The sequence below is a fragment of the Hippocampus comes genome, unplaced genomic scaffold (genome assembly GCF_001891065.2).
Source record: "Hippocampus comes isolate QL1 unplaced genomic scaffold, H_comes_QL1_v1.1 scaffold302, whole genome shotgun sequence".
In the NCBI taxonomy this organism is placed as follows: Eukaryota; Metazoa; Chordata; class Actinopteri; order Syngnathiformes; family Syngnathidae; genus Hippocampus; species Hippocampus comes.
The window spans coordinates 227496-242176 of NW_017806275.1; the positions used below are offsets into that span (position 1 = coordinate 227496).

At 47.6% G+C, this 14681-nt stretch overlaps 2 protein-coding genes across 2 annotated transcripts in view; both read left to right on the forward strand.

Moving 5' to 3' along the window:
• The first annotated feature begins 1945 nt into the window (after positions 1–1945).
• znf277 (zinc finger protein 277) lies at positions 1946–8292 on the forward strand. The gene is made up of 12 exons (XM_019857696.1): positions 1946–2094; positions 2255–2486; positions 2818–2906; positions 3088–3170; positions 4387–4478; positions 5991–6101; positions 6189–6321; positions 6661–6728; positions 6805–6901; positions 7047–7089; positions 7161–7335; positions 7991–8292. The coding sequence occupies exons 1-12, from the start codon at positions 2022–2024 to the stop codon at positions 8169–8171; spliced, it is 1377 nt and encodes a 458-aa protein (XP_019713255.1). The 5' UTR covers positions 1946–2021; the 3' UTR covers positions 8172–8292.
• A 2125-nt stretch (positions 8293–10417) lies between these two features.
• ankrd27 (ankyrin repeat domain 27 (VPS9 domain)) overlaps positions 10418–14681 on the forward strand; it is a 14582-nt gene continuing 10318 nt past the window's right edge. Inside the window, 10 exon segments of the mRNA XM_019857659.1 lie at positions 10418–10698; positions 11361–11483; positions 11976–12086; positions 12177–12482; positions 12784–12843; positions 13225–13278; positions 13364–13429; positions 13510–13586; positions 13790–13911; positions 14572–14650. Coding sequence (XP_019713218.1) covers positions 10678–10698; positions 11361–11483; positions 11976–12086; positions 12177–12482; positions 12784–12843; positions 13225–13278; positions 13364–13429; positions 13510–13586; positions 13790–13911; positions 14572–14650 — 1019 coding nt within the window. The 5' untranslated portion in view covers positions 10418–10677.

A 14681-nucleotide genomic window follows, 5' to 3' on the forward strand; every position in this document is an offset into this window, starting at 1 on the left:
GTCACGGGTCATCGTCGTTGTGGTGCTCGTGCGTGACGAGGGGCGCTCGGTTTGGCGGGAGACGGGCTCGGATGCGCTGCCAGCGGCCCGGAGGCCAAATGATGTGAGACGCACGGCCGTGCAGCAGCGCCAACGACACCTTGCCGCAACAGAAAACAAGACACAGACATTGTTGAGTCACATCATCAAGACCGCGACGTGCCCAAAACAGTACGTCGCCATTGTTGCACTTTACCGCTGACTTTTAAATCTTCTGTTAGATTAGTTTCTCAGGAGCAACAATAATGTCCCGGGCTCAATTGGACCCAAGCGGCGTGTGTGCAACTCAATGTTAAAAAATAAATAAAAATTGCCAATACATTTTATGGGTGAATTTGCATTTAGAGGAGACAGCTGTCATGTAGTACCACGTTGTGCCACAACAGGCTGAGCGGCAGCACTGAGATCTACCATGGAAGCCCTGCGAATAGTGAAAATTTATGCCGAATTGGGGGAATCAGTGAAGGTTGAGTGTCAATGCAGAAAGTTCAGCACTGTTGCTACTCTCCCCAGGAGGGGCTGTCAATGAGATAATGAAACATTTGTGAATGCCAGTTAGACCTGCGCAAATCTCCGGCTCATGCCGAAATCTCTGTGAAGCAAAAACGCCAAACAAGAATGGGGTGGGGGAAACAGACATTGATTGAGGTTTGAAGTTTGCAAAAGAGAGCCTGGTGGTTCTTATTTTTCCTCCAAATCCTCATAAACCACTTTTACATTTTCACAACCCTATGTTCATACCGGTACACACTATTTAGTATTATTCATTATTAAATCAATATGCCGTTAATTCACTTAAAGAGTACACAAACCAAAACGAAAGGACAACAGCTTCTTTTATGTCTTAATAGTGTATGTGACCGTTTGACCTCAACATCATTGGAGTCCATTCATTGTGTCCTAGATGCCAAAAGCTAGCCGCGTGGCTAAAGAGAGTAGATTAAGTTAATTATTTCATAAATAAAATGTCAAATAATGGATAGACTGAAAATTACGCATACGTCATTTTACTCTCAGTTATGTCAGCTTTGACCGCATAATATCTCAGTGACAACTAACTCGTAAACTGAGTTAAATTACACGCATGCTAATACGACCACACTCACCAGCATACGCTTCAACTTCCTGATGCCGCAGGGGAAGTCCACTCCGGGTCCTAAAGCCCGTTCAAACTGTGCGTAATGTCTCAACCTCGCACTTTTTTGTCTGTTGATAAAAATTCTGACAACGTATTCCCACTTTAGAGAGTACATGAATAATAGCAACATTTCTTTTAACTTAACAGTAGTGCACACAAATTGAGTCAAGCTGCCTGCCGAAAACGTCATAAATTGTGTATATTGTGCGACCTCTGTGATTGGTCATTTTTGCGCTGTTTTGGACACGTGGTGCAGCAAAATGGCTGCCAGCGTCAGTGGCGATGATGGTTTGTTTAACATTTAAGAGTGCATTTGTGTCCTTTTAAACATATTTTACATTGTTTCGGGGATTTGTTTGATTAAAGTCAACTCGCGGGAAAGTTGGGGAGCAAACCAATTGGAGACATCCTTTACAACGCTTCCGTTTTCGACATCTTTAGCTGCTAGTGCTAGGATAAGCTAACGCTTCAGCTTTCACAAAACTAGATCGACGGACATCGTCCAATTTGTTGTGGGTTAAGCTTTAAGCTATATTAATGTAAAGCATTGCAAATAACAGCCTCAACCCACTTACCTTTCCTGGATAAACAAAGCCAGGGGTGGAGGGGGGGGGGATCAAAATGTCACGGGCAAAACGTGAAGCCTTCTATAGACACGAGAAAGGACATGTGGGACGTCATGCACGTCTTGAGCATGACGTCTCTGAACCACTGAGGAAAGGAGACTTTGATTCTCTCCTCTTTCATCTGTAATTGCTTCAAACAAGACGCAATCCTGGAGTAGTTGTTCTGTAAAGTGCTTTGTTACAGCTGCAGCTGTTGCGAAAGCGCTCTATGAATAAAGATGTCTTGTATTGTAAATGAGAGAGATAAAACGTCCACAGTTCGAATACAACCAGGATGGCGGCTGCTAAGAGGTTTTTCTTAACTGCTTTTCTGCCTGAAAAACAGCTTTGTCTTATAGTCAAGCGATCGTGTTTTATGCTCACAGCAGAGCAGAGTTCATGTTGTTTTAAATAATAGACTGTGTCCATTCTGCAAGCGCAAAATAACATGTTTACTATCTTACGGTCTCAGGTGTGGACCACATCCTGGAGCCGCTGTGTTTTCCAGAGCAGCCTCATGCTACTTATTCCGACGATCCCGCCTGCCATCCTCCCGGTCCGCACTGCGGTGGCGCAGAGACGCTGTCGTGTCTCTTCTGCTCAGAGTCGCTCCCTCTGATGCACAAGGACGTCCTCCTCAAACATCTCCTGCTGCAGCACAAGTTGGTCATCGCTGATGTCCAACTCATTGCACACCTCCCAAAGTAAATGTCGCACGCACGTCTCACGTATACTGCACGCTTGTGTCTTATCTACGGAAACAAACTCATTCGCTGCCGTGGGGGTCAAAACCACACACATCAAATGTTGCTCAATTTCCTGTTTTTCACAAATCTTGACAGTTGATCATGACTTGAAATAATTTTTTTAAATTCCTGTGTAATGAACATGTCACATTTCTCTCATACCCTGTGTGCAGGTATCTACTGTACTGGAAAGGCCGCACAAATCTTGACAGTTGTTCATGACTTGAAATAATTTTTTTAAATTCCTGTGTAATGAACATGTCACATTTCTCTCATACCCTGTGTGCAGGTATCTACTGTACTGGAAAGGCCGATTCTTGGAGCAGCCAATCACAGATTTCTGCAGTGAGATCAAGACCAACTCCACCGGGCCTGTCGGTGAGTACACAAAAGTGTGTGTGTGTGTGTGTGTGTGTGTGTGTGTGTGTGTGTGTGTGTGTGTGTGTGTGTGTGTGTGTGTGTGTGAGACAAAAGACCTCAGTACACAAAATGTGTGTGTGTGTGTGTGTGTGTGTGTGTGAGACACATGACATCACGAGAACATCCAATGACCCTCCAGAGAAACAGGAGCGTTACTTCCTGCTGTGTGACGTCCTTCCGGAAGACCGCGCCCTGCGAGAGAAGCTTCAGCAGAAACGTCTGGTGAGAACCACCGTGACATATTTGGGCCTCTCAAGTTCTTTTTCTTCTCCTGTGGTGTCCTATGTCTGACTAATGACAGGCTTTGTTTTCTCACTGTCTTGCGGGACGTCTGTCTGAGCGCATGATCTTTCCTTCTTGTTTGCGTCATCAGGAGGAGGTGCTGGAGCAGCAGCAGAAGGAGCGAGAAGATCGCAGCTTCCATCGCGTGTGCATGTTTTTTTCTGCCTGAAAAACAGCTTTGTCTTCTAGTCAAGCGATCGTGTTTTATGCTCACAGCAGAGTTCATATGATGTTTTAAATAATAGACTGTGTCCATTCTGCAAGCGCAAAATAACATGTTTACTATCTTACGGTCTCAGGTGTGGACCACATCCTGGAGCCGCTGTGTTTTCCAGAGCAGCCTCATGCTACTTATTCCGACGATCCCGCCTGCCATCCTCCCGGTCCGCACTGCGGTGGCGCAGAGACGCTGTCGTGTCTCTTCTTCTCAGAGTCGCTCCCTCTGATGCACAAGGACGTCCTCCTCAAACATCTCCTGCTGCAGCACAAGTTGGTCATCGCTGATGTCCAACTCATTGCACACCTCCCAAAGTAAATGTCGCACGCACGTCTCACACGTATACTGCGCGCTTGTGTCTTATCTACGGAAACAAACGCATTCGCTGCCGTGGGGGTCAAAACCACACACATCAAATGTTGCTCAATTTCCTGTTTTTCACAAATCTTGACAGTTGATCATGACTTGAAATCATTTTTTTTAAAATTCCTGTGTAATGAACATGTCACATTTCTCTCATGACCTGTGTGCAGGTATCTACTGTACTGGAAAGGCCGATTCTTGGAGCAGCCAATCACAGATTTCTGCAGTGAGATCAAGACCAACTCCACCGGGCCTGTCGGTGAGTACACAAAATGTGTGTGTGTGTGGGTGTGTGTGTGTGTGAGACACATGACATCACGAGAACATCCAATGACCCTCCAGAGAAACAGGAGCGTTACTTCCTGCTGTGTGACGTCCTTCCGGAAGACCGCGCCCTGCGAGAGAAGCTTCAGCAGAAACGTCTGGTGAGAACCACCGTGACATATTTGGGCCTCTCAAGTTCTTTTTCTTCTCCTGTGGTGTCCTATGTCTGACTAATGACAGGCTTTGTTTTCTCACTGTCTTGCGGGACGTCTGTCTGAGCGCATGATCTTTCCTTCTTGTTTGCGTCATCAGGAGGAGGTGCTGGAGCAGCAGCAGAAGGAGCGAGAAGATCGCAGCTTCCATCGCGTGTGCATGTTCTGCAATGACGAGTTCACCGGCAACAGGTCGGGTCATCGTGACTGTCAAAACCAAATCACAAACAAAGAGAATTACACCAAATCACAAACAAAGAGAATTACACGTTGTGGATTTGAAACAACCATCTTGCATACATTTGTTGGGTAACAAATATTCCCAATTTAAGAAGAAATAAATACAAAGGGTGAGACACACCGACTCCTTTAAAACACCTCAGACCAAAGAACAACTTATCGGACAATTTTATAAGCCATAAGATAGCATGGTGTTTGTCTTCCTTGGTCGGGACCAAAAAAATAAATCAAAAATAGAGCCCGATTAGCCAAAGTCAGCGTCTTCAAAATCATCTCTGCAATTGATTAATCAAACGAATGGAATGACGTGTACATACGTATACTGCGCGCTTGTGTCTTATCTACGGAAACAAACGCATTCGCTGCCGTGGGGGTCAAAACCACACACATCAAATGTTGCTCAATTTCCTGTTTTTCACAAATCTTGACAGTTGATCATGACTTGAAATCATTTTTTTTAAAATTCCTGTGTAATGAACATGTCACATTTCTCTCATGACCTGTGTGCAGGTATCTACTGTACTGGAAAGGCCGATTCTTGGAGCAGCCAATCACAGATTTCTGCAGTGAGATCAAGACCAACTCCACCGGGCCTGTCGGTGAGTACACAAAATGTGTGTGTGTGTGGGTGTGTGTGTGTGTGAGACACATGACATCACGAGAACATCCCATGACCTTCCAGAAAAACAGGAGCGTTACTTCCTGCTGTGTGATGTCCTTCCGGAAGACCGCGCCCTGCGAGAGAAGCTCCAGCAGAAACGTCTGGTGAGAACCACTGTGACGTATTTGGGTTTCTCAAGTTCTTTTTCTTCTCCTCTGGTGTCCTATGTCTGACTAATGACAGGCTTAGGTTTCTCACTGTCTTCCGGGACGTCTGTCTGAGCGCATGATCTTTCCTTCTTGTTTGCGTCATCAGGAGGAGGTGCTGGAGCAGCAGCAGAAGGAGCGAGAAGATCGCAGCTTCCATCGCGTGTGCATGTTCTGCAATGACGAATTCACCGGCAACAGGTCAGGTCATCGTGACTGTCAAACCCAAATCACAAACAAAGAGAATTGCACGTTGTGGATTTGAAACAACCATCTTGCATACATTTATTGGGTAACAAATATTCCCAATTTAAAAAGAAATCAATACAAAGGGTGAGACACAGCCACTCTTTTAAAACACCTTAGACCAAAGAACAACTTATCGGACAATCTTATAAGCCATAAGATAGCCTGGTGTTTGTCTTCCTTGGTTGGGACCAAAAAAATAAAATAAAAAAAAGAGCCCGATAAGCCAAAGTCAGCGTCTTCAAAATCATCTCTGCAATTGATTAATCAAACGAATGGAATGACGTGTACATTAGCGCCATCAAAGTTTGGGAACCACTTTTGAACGAGCGTCTCCAAACTTTTGACGACTGCCACAATTGAATTGAATTGGCCAATGATAACGAGGCCGCCATGGCGACTTGTTTTCAGGTCGGATCTCCTGAACCACATGGCCCACGAGCACGCCTTCAGCGTCGGGCTTCCCGACAACATCGTCTACTGCGACGAGCTTCTGGACACGCTGCAGAGCAAAGTGGACAAGTCCGTCGACACGCTGGCCGTATTTTTTTTAAAAAAAATTATTAATCTTTTGGATAACCTCGTCCTCTAATTGTCTCGCCGCGTCAGCCTGCAGTGTTTGTACTGCGAGAAGACGTTTAAGGACAAGGTGACGCTGAAGGATCACATGAGGAAGAAAGCGCACCGCCGCATCAACGCCAACAACCGACAATACGACCGATTCTACATCATCAACTACCTGGTAGCCGCAGCGTCGCCTCATCGCCGTTATCCGGCTTGGCCGTTTTCCACAGAGCTCGATTATCCTCGCCCGGCTCAATAGGATGCGGAAAATGTCGTCTTCAATTAGCTTTATTTCAAGGGGCGAAAAACTGCCGAAATCTCAACCTGCCGTTATTGGTGACAAAGCTAAACATTTAAGGTCGTATGAAAAAGTGTTTATGTGCGACATTCAAACTTGTGTTCTGACTAAAAAAAAAAAAAAAAAAAAAGTTAACGTGTAATCAGATGTGCAACAATCAATCGATTGATGATCACATTCAAAACTGCTCATGCTGATGTGTGACGCTTCTGCCGGCAGGAGCTGGGGAAGACGTGGGAGGAAGTGCAGAGCGAGGACGACCGGGAGCTGCTGGACGACAAAGACGAGTGAGTGGACAAGTCGCCGCTGGGCAGCCTGCTACTTTTTTGGGGCGTTTGTCTGAAGGCGTTTGTCTCTTGCCAGCGACTGGTCCGACTGGCGCGCTTGTCCCGTGTCGGCCGTCTGCTTGTTCTGCGATCTTCGGCGCGACGCCATGGATGACATCTATGCTCACATGAAGGTAGTTGTCGCCCATGCTTGGGAGAAAGCCAAGCGGGAAGTTTGAGGAGTTTTCCACTAAACTTCAGCCGGGGTATGGGGCTGGTGTCTCAAGCCGCCCCTGCGCTTTCATTGGAGATGTCCCAATATTTTTGTCCGTGTTCCAGGAAGTCCACGACTTCGATCTCCAGCATCTGAGGGCGGAGCTCAGTAAGTCTGCCGGCGCCATGCACACGCGCGCAATCCGGTGTCTAAATGCGAACTCCCTCCCCCCCTCCCAGACCTGAGGTTCTACCAGCAGGTCAAGCTGGTTAACTTCATCCGCCGTCAGATCCACCAGAACCGCTGCCACGCCTGCCAGGGCAAGTTTGGCTGCAGGGGCGATGTCCTGCGACATCTGCGGGAGCGGCAGCATGCCATGATGCTGCCCCCCGCCCGCACCTGGAACCAACCCCAGTGAGTCTCTGCCTTGAATGTTCAGACGGAATATCGTTATTAGTTCATCATCATTCACTCAGAAATTTATAGCTGCAACAAAAGCTGGCGGAGGTGGCAAATTAAGACTGAGAACGTTGTGGATTGCTCATCAAAACACCCGTTTGGAACATCCGACAGGTGAACAGGCTAACTGATGGGCTGAGGTTCACCTCTTTGCGAACAACTGCGGGAGTAAAAATAGTCCCAACAGTTTAAGGACAAACATCCTCAAATGGGCTGAGGTTCACCTCTTTGCAAACAACTGCGGGAGAAAATAGTCCCAACAGTTTAAGGACAAACATCCTCATTGTACAATTGCGTGAATTGGAATATAATCATCTCTCACTATAAGATGGTTCATCTTTCACCGCTTTGCTGTTTCACAGTTTTTTTGGGGGGTTTTCTTTTAAACACAGTGCAGTGTGTTCCACATCCTGATTGGCCATGGGAATGTATGTCAACATCTTCCTGTACAGCTTTTCAAATTTTCTCTAGTACAAATTATTATTATTTATTGCAAATTTCTCCAGTGTGGGACAAATAAAGGTTATCTTAGATTATTATTCGGCCAGGCCGACACCCGAGCATCATGGGAAGTCGACTTGACGTTTGGTGCCTTGTGTGACCCGTTCAGGTACTACTTCCCCACCTATGAGAACGACGCCCTATTGTGTGCGCTGTCCGACAGCGACGGCGAGGAGAGCGATGGACGAGCGGGGGAAGATGGCGTCCCGGTCATTGCTGAGGACTTGTTGGACGCCAGGCTTGTCAAGGAGAACAGCGTCCTCAGGAATCTGCTTAAACCTACCACGTAAAAACTCACATGTGGTTCGTCACTTGCTGGACACCGGACTCGACCCTTTGAGGCACTTTTTTTTTCATGTCACCATGTCGCAGTTGTAAAGACAGAGCAATAAATGGATTTCTATTTGCGGGCTTTGTCACCTGGTGGGGGATTTGTATATATACAGACTTTTTTTGCCCCCCCCCCCCTTTTTCATGTGTTCGTGTTCAATATTTGTTATTTTTCAATATTTTACCCATTCCCTCCCATTTTTCGTAGTGAATGGCAAACGTGACGTCATTAGTCCGAGGTTTTGGAGTAACTGGAGTTATCTGGAGCAGTCGTTTGCGATTCGTCGCAATAGTGCTCCGGATATCTTGAACGAAAAATAATATTTTCAAACTTTTAAGTACGACTACCGTCGGAGGAGGTTGTTCGTCTTCCAAAAGTCACATTTTTAGTTCCAAATGTTCACTCGTATGACGTGACCAACACGAGCGATCGATCAGGAAGACTTGTAGTGCGCTTGTTAGCCGATAGGGTGTGCTGTTTGTCCAACAAGTCAGAGCTCGCCATCAACGTCAAGTGGTGCTCACTTGATGAGAATCGAATCGATGCGTTTAGCAGGTAGAAACATGTTTTTGTTCTTGTCTTGAGGCTGGTCGGTACAATGGCTGTCAGCCATTGTGACGGGATTGCGTGCGAGTGGTTAGCCGCCACTGAGCTAATGGCTAACGGAGCTGCAAGCCGGCGAGGCGAGTGACAGGCCTGCGAGGAGCCGGATGAGCCGAGTCCGAAAAGGTAATGATGAATGACAACAGTGCCTCTTTTCCGTCTTGGGTCGTCTTCCGGCCCAAGCGAACGTGAGACATCGTTGCTCTTCCGACGGCTCTTTTGTTGTTAGCTGGCGATCTGACGAAGCTAATTGTGGCCACTTCCGGGCCCGGTTCGTCACAGGAGCCGAGCACCACGCACAACAGCACAAACATGTCACCATGCAACATTTCGAAGCAGCCCCACGTCGTTGTTTGGATTGGAGCTCACCTGAATCAACAAGCGCCGTATTCCTGTTCGCACATGTCATAGAATTCCACTGGAGGAATAAGAATCTTCGACGGAGCAATCCAGCAGCAGCTTTATTTATATACAGACTCGAGGTCCCCGCAGAGACAAATAAGACAATGCAAATATACTTGTACATAGATGTAGGTTTGATTTGTCTAATTTTGTCCAAAGTCATCATCGAACGTTTAGATGACTTTGGCCCAGTGCATACAAAGATTTTTCAAATCATGTTTATCTTACAGAATAGAATCATGAAGACACAAAAACAACAAAAAAAAAAAAAATAGACAAATAAGACAATGCAAATATACTTGTACATAAATGTAATGTAGGTTTGATTTGTCTAATTTTGTCCAAAGTCATCATCGAACGTTTAGATGACTTTGGCCCAGTGCATACAAGGATTTTTCAAATCATGTTTATCGAACAGAATAAAATCATGAAGACACAAAAAAAAACAGGCATTTACAAACCCAATTCCAATGAAGTTGGGACGTCGCGTTAAGCATAAACGGATAACATTTATTAATTGAATACACTACAAAGACAAGATACTTAATGTTCAAACGCATAAACGTTTAGCAAATAATCATTCACTTTTAAATTTTATGACTACAACACATTCCGAAAAAAAGCTGGGACAGGGTCATAGGATTTTTCAAATCATGTTTATCGAACAGAATAAAATCATGAAGACACAAAAAAAAACAGGCATTTACAAACCCAATTCCAATGAAGTTGGGACGTCGCGTTAAGCATAAACGGATAACATTTATTAATTGAATACACTACAAAGACAAGATACTTAATGTTCAAACGCATAAACGTTGTTTAGCAAATAATCATTCACTTTTGAATTTTATGACTGCAACACATTCCGAAAAAAAGCTGGGACAGGGTCATATTTCCCACTGTGATCTATGACCTTTTCTTTTTAACATTCTGGACTTTTAGCATTCGAAAAAGCGAGCGATCACGGAGCACGCGTGTCTACGGCAGCCTGTCATTCAACAATTGGGGCGTTTTGGCTTCCAGTAAGAGCGCATGCGGCCTATTAGATGGCAGAAGTGAATGAAAGCCACGGTCAATGAAATCAGTTCATTAACCTGTCAAAGTATTTGACAGAGCTAGCTATTCCGGCTCAAGAGCAATATTTTGAAAAGTAATTCAGTGGACTGACGCAAGTAGGGCTTGAGTGCATATCCTATCGTTGGAAACTGGAAACTGGCCTCACGTGAAACCATCAAAAGGTCACGTGATGTTGAATGACGTAATGGCTGGTGCAAGCGCATCCCGTCACGAGGGGTCCGGGCATTCCTGGCCGGGCGCGGGGGGTCACAAGGGCCCGCGGTGGCGTCACATGATGTCATTCCACACTTGGGTCCCAAGTGAGGAGCGAGAAGCAGCTCGAGTCAGCCTGGAAACTGCGCCAGAGTGTGGATAGGACTGCACGCGCGTGAGTGTGTGACACCATGAAGGTGACTTGCGAGGAGGTGAGTGCGCCCACTTCGTCGTCAGCTTCGCTTCAGGTCGCGCTGTTTGACTTCCCGTTTCTCGCTTCCTCTTTGGGTTCCTGAGTTGTGTGTGAAAATTTGTTCCACTCACTTATTGTGTGTGTGCGCGTGTGTGTGTGTGGGTAGGCATGTTTGAGGTGTTTTAAATGAGCTCAAAGTTGACTTGAAAAGCAATGTTAGAACAAACCTGTTGCCACTCATGCTGCAGCAGAGAAGACCCTTTCTGTGTCTGTGGGTGTAAGCGTGTCACATAAACTGCTTAGCCCCCACTTGCTCCCCCAAAAAAGTAACGCTGTGAAATCTAAAACTAAGATACTACTTTTGGTTTGGGTGACATATTTGCACATTTGGATCTTTTGTAATTTTGTGACCTTTAAATGCTCAGAAAATAATTTAAAAAAAAAAACAATAATTTTCATTCCCTGAAAATCAGGCACTTGACCCCGATTTCCAATCACGCAAAATTGTAAAATGACGACTTGCAACTTAACTAAACTCAAAAGTTAGATGAAACATAATCATGCTAAAAATGCAGTTTAACATGACGTGTGTTGGGTGTCCCGGCGATGAACCATCGGGTCAAGGGTAAGGAACATCCCCGTTCCTTCAAACTTGACCTCCGGGCTGATTTCCTCCTGCAGGTGACGCACTTGGAGCTCCCCATGGCGGTCTACGACGAGAACATCGCCAAGAACCCGTTCTTTGTGGCCCTGGAGAAGCTCAGGCCGGACCTCTGCGAGCGCGTGGCCCGGCTGCACGGCATCGTAAGAATTTAGCACTCAAATCAAGTTTTGTATTTTCCTTGTTATTGATTCAATCTAATCTTGTAGTTATTTTTGAAATACAAAGCTGTACGAATAATTGGTCATGTTTTGTGAGGGATGTTGTGGTAGTACGGGATACCGGAGCCGAACGTAATACGGGTTTTTGCGCTCCATGTACGAACAGTTTCAGAGTTTGATCCGCCTTGCCGGCGGTAAGTCGGATTGGTTTCCAGTCAAGTCAGGTCACCTTTATTTCTCGAGCCCTTAACTCATTCACCCCCAAAGACGTTTTTAAACGTCTTCTCAGACTTGGTCTAGAATTGGCTGGTACTGAATGAGTCTCACTCCATTAGCTACTTGACTGAACTTTTTTTGAGCCATGAATGCCCCCCCCCCCCCGCCCCCCGCTATAGCCCTATTCTCTTGTTTGATGTCCTGTATGTAGCAGTAAAGCGGGTTGCTGTCTCCATTAGCTTGTCGCTACATGCGCAGGTTCTGGTCCCGTGCTGTGGAAGTCTCGAAGGCAGCATGGTGTCGCAGCTTCACTTTGACAGCTACGTGGTTCAGCCCGTGGAGGACGGATACCAGACGGCAGACGGAAAGGTTGGCCTTTTTCCATCGCGAATGAAAGACCCCCCCCCCTGAAAAACATCCACTTTAAACCCCCTTCCATCTTTTGCGCCTTCTCTGCAGGAGGTCCGGATCCTGGACAGGCAGGTCCTGTTGGGGTCCGGCCTGCCGCCGCCGGTGTCGGTCCCCATCCTCTTTGAAGAAACTTTCTACAACGCCAAGGAGGAGAGCTACAGCATCTTGTGCATCTCCAGGCCGGTGGACGCGGCGGAGCCGGGTCCGGGCCCGGAGGCGGCGAGGCGCCACCTCAGGAGCCTGGAAGAGGTCAAGGAGTTCCTGGGCCGCCACAGCCACAAGTTGGACAAACTCATCGGAAACTTCTGCCACGCCTTCAAGGAGCACGACAGGAAGGGACTCAGGCACCACATAGTAGGACCTGCTTGCGCTTGCCGCTCTTCTGTCATGTGATGTGTGAATATGTCGCGCCACGTGGATATGTCACGTCGCGCGTCCTGTACGTCTCGTGAGCCGAATATGTTGAACGTCTTTGGAAAACGAAAAAAAACAACTCCAAACAAACAAAAAAACAAGTTTTCAGCAACCACATTGGTGTCTTTGCATTCATTTGGTGACAGCGAGTTTCGGCGAACGTGTCACATGACGTGTCGGAAAGGTCACGCGACACATGAAAATGTCTGTCCGTCTGATGACGACGTCTTTGTGCCGTCAGGACTCGGTTCACGGCCTTTACACGCGGTGTCTTCAGTGTGTGCTGCGAGACGCTTGCCTGGTGAGTAGGAAAAAAGAAACGAGCGGTTCACGCGCTCGCTCATGTTGACAATCATCATCTCCGTCGCTATGGTAACCCTGTGATGCGACTCAAACGAGTTGGACGATGCTCTTGATTTATATGATGGAAATCACGGTACTCTTGACTGCCTCAAAGAAGGAAAAGCAAGTGTGGGGGGGGGGTAGCTGCTTTCAAAACAATGCAAAAAAAAAAAATGGAAGAAAAAAATTCGTTTCATGAAAACGTGAACTTGTGGATTTCTGAGTCATGACTCCCGCGTGGCAGAATGAAGCGGGAAGTCGAGTTGCCGCGACGTCGCCGTGACGTTCTGGTGACTTTCCCGCAAGACGAGTTGTCGTGATGTTGTCGCGCTGTGTGCAGAAGGTGCTGGCCAAGCGGGAGCTCCAAATGAGTCTTCTGAAACAAGCGGTGGAGGTAACGAGGAAGGAAGTCGCCCGAGTGTTTTTTTTTTTCAAGGCTTGGCGGGCTCGCTGACGCGCGGCCGCCGTGTTTCCGGCAGGTGTACGTCCATCACGGCATCCACTCGCTGATCTTCAACCTGGTGGGGACGCTGGAAGCCAGCCAGGTGGGCGCAGGCCTGTGCCGCGTGCCCCCCCCCCGGAGGCGGCCGCTTGACGCCTCGTCCCTTTTGCGTGTTTCCGACAGGACGCCGCCTTCAACAAGATCACCAGGAGCCTTCACGAGCTGCAGCACAAAGACGTCGGCGTCAAAGCGCACCTCAGGTAGCCGCCGCCTGCCTCTCCTTCATTGTGAAGGGGCTTTCCCCCCCACCCCCTCACACGCATGCAATTTTGTTGACCTCACTGGGGCTCCCCAAAACAACCAAACGACAACAAAAAATGTCCTGTGTTCACAGTACCTTGTCCAAGCTCTCAGCTTATGTTTCTTCTTCTTCTTCTCGTTCCCGCCGTATTTGCGCTTTCAGCATCAACTTGTCTGCCGCCAAACGGGAGCTGAGTCAACTCAACCAGCAGACGTCGCCGCTCCTCAAGCTGCTTTGCCTGCGCAAAGTGGCCTTGACCGCCACCCGCACGCCGTCCCGCGCAGGTAGCGTGGCACCAAAACGAGCGCGAAGCGGCGCGCCGCGGCTCACAAAGCTCACTTTGAATTCATTTGCTGCCGCGGACGTTTCCGTTTTCCCAATTGCGATCCAAGCGTTTGTGCCAATGACAAATAAGTTGTTTTTAAACCTCCGGCCAGTTTGTGAAATTCAGGTTTGTAAAAAAAAAAAAAACAAACGTCCCCGACGATGGCAACGTTGCGTCATTTTGGATTTGAGGCCAGCACAGCTTTTGAGTTGAGGATAAAAAGATTCAGCTCCTCACGGCGATTATGAGGGAGACAAACGTGATGGACGTTGGGCAACTTTAGGTCTTCTGTTCTCCCGTCGGCAAAAAAAAAGTCCTCGCCATGTGGCCGCCTGGCACGTCTGCTGGCGAGCGTGTCGTTTGCTCACACGCTTAATCCAATCAGACGCGTCCACAATCCGAGTCGCTGTTTGTCGCTCAGCGGCGCGGCCCGCTCCTAATTTTGTTTATCCGCCGGACAATTATCTCATTGGAGGGGCACGACGCGGGGAAGGCGGGGGCACGGGTGGCCATCCCGCTCGCTTCGGATCACCGCGCGTGTCTTTAGCGTGCGTGGTTATTATTTGCGGTGTTCTTGTTGTCGTCGCTTGTTGACGATTTTCCGTTTTGTGTTTTGCAGTCAGCATGGAAGCGGTGTGCGCCGACGACCTGCTGTCGGTCATCCTCTACCTGCTGGTCAAGATGGAAATTCCCAACTGGTTAGTGGGGGGCTGGGGGGGGGGGGGCACA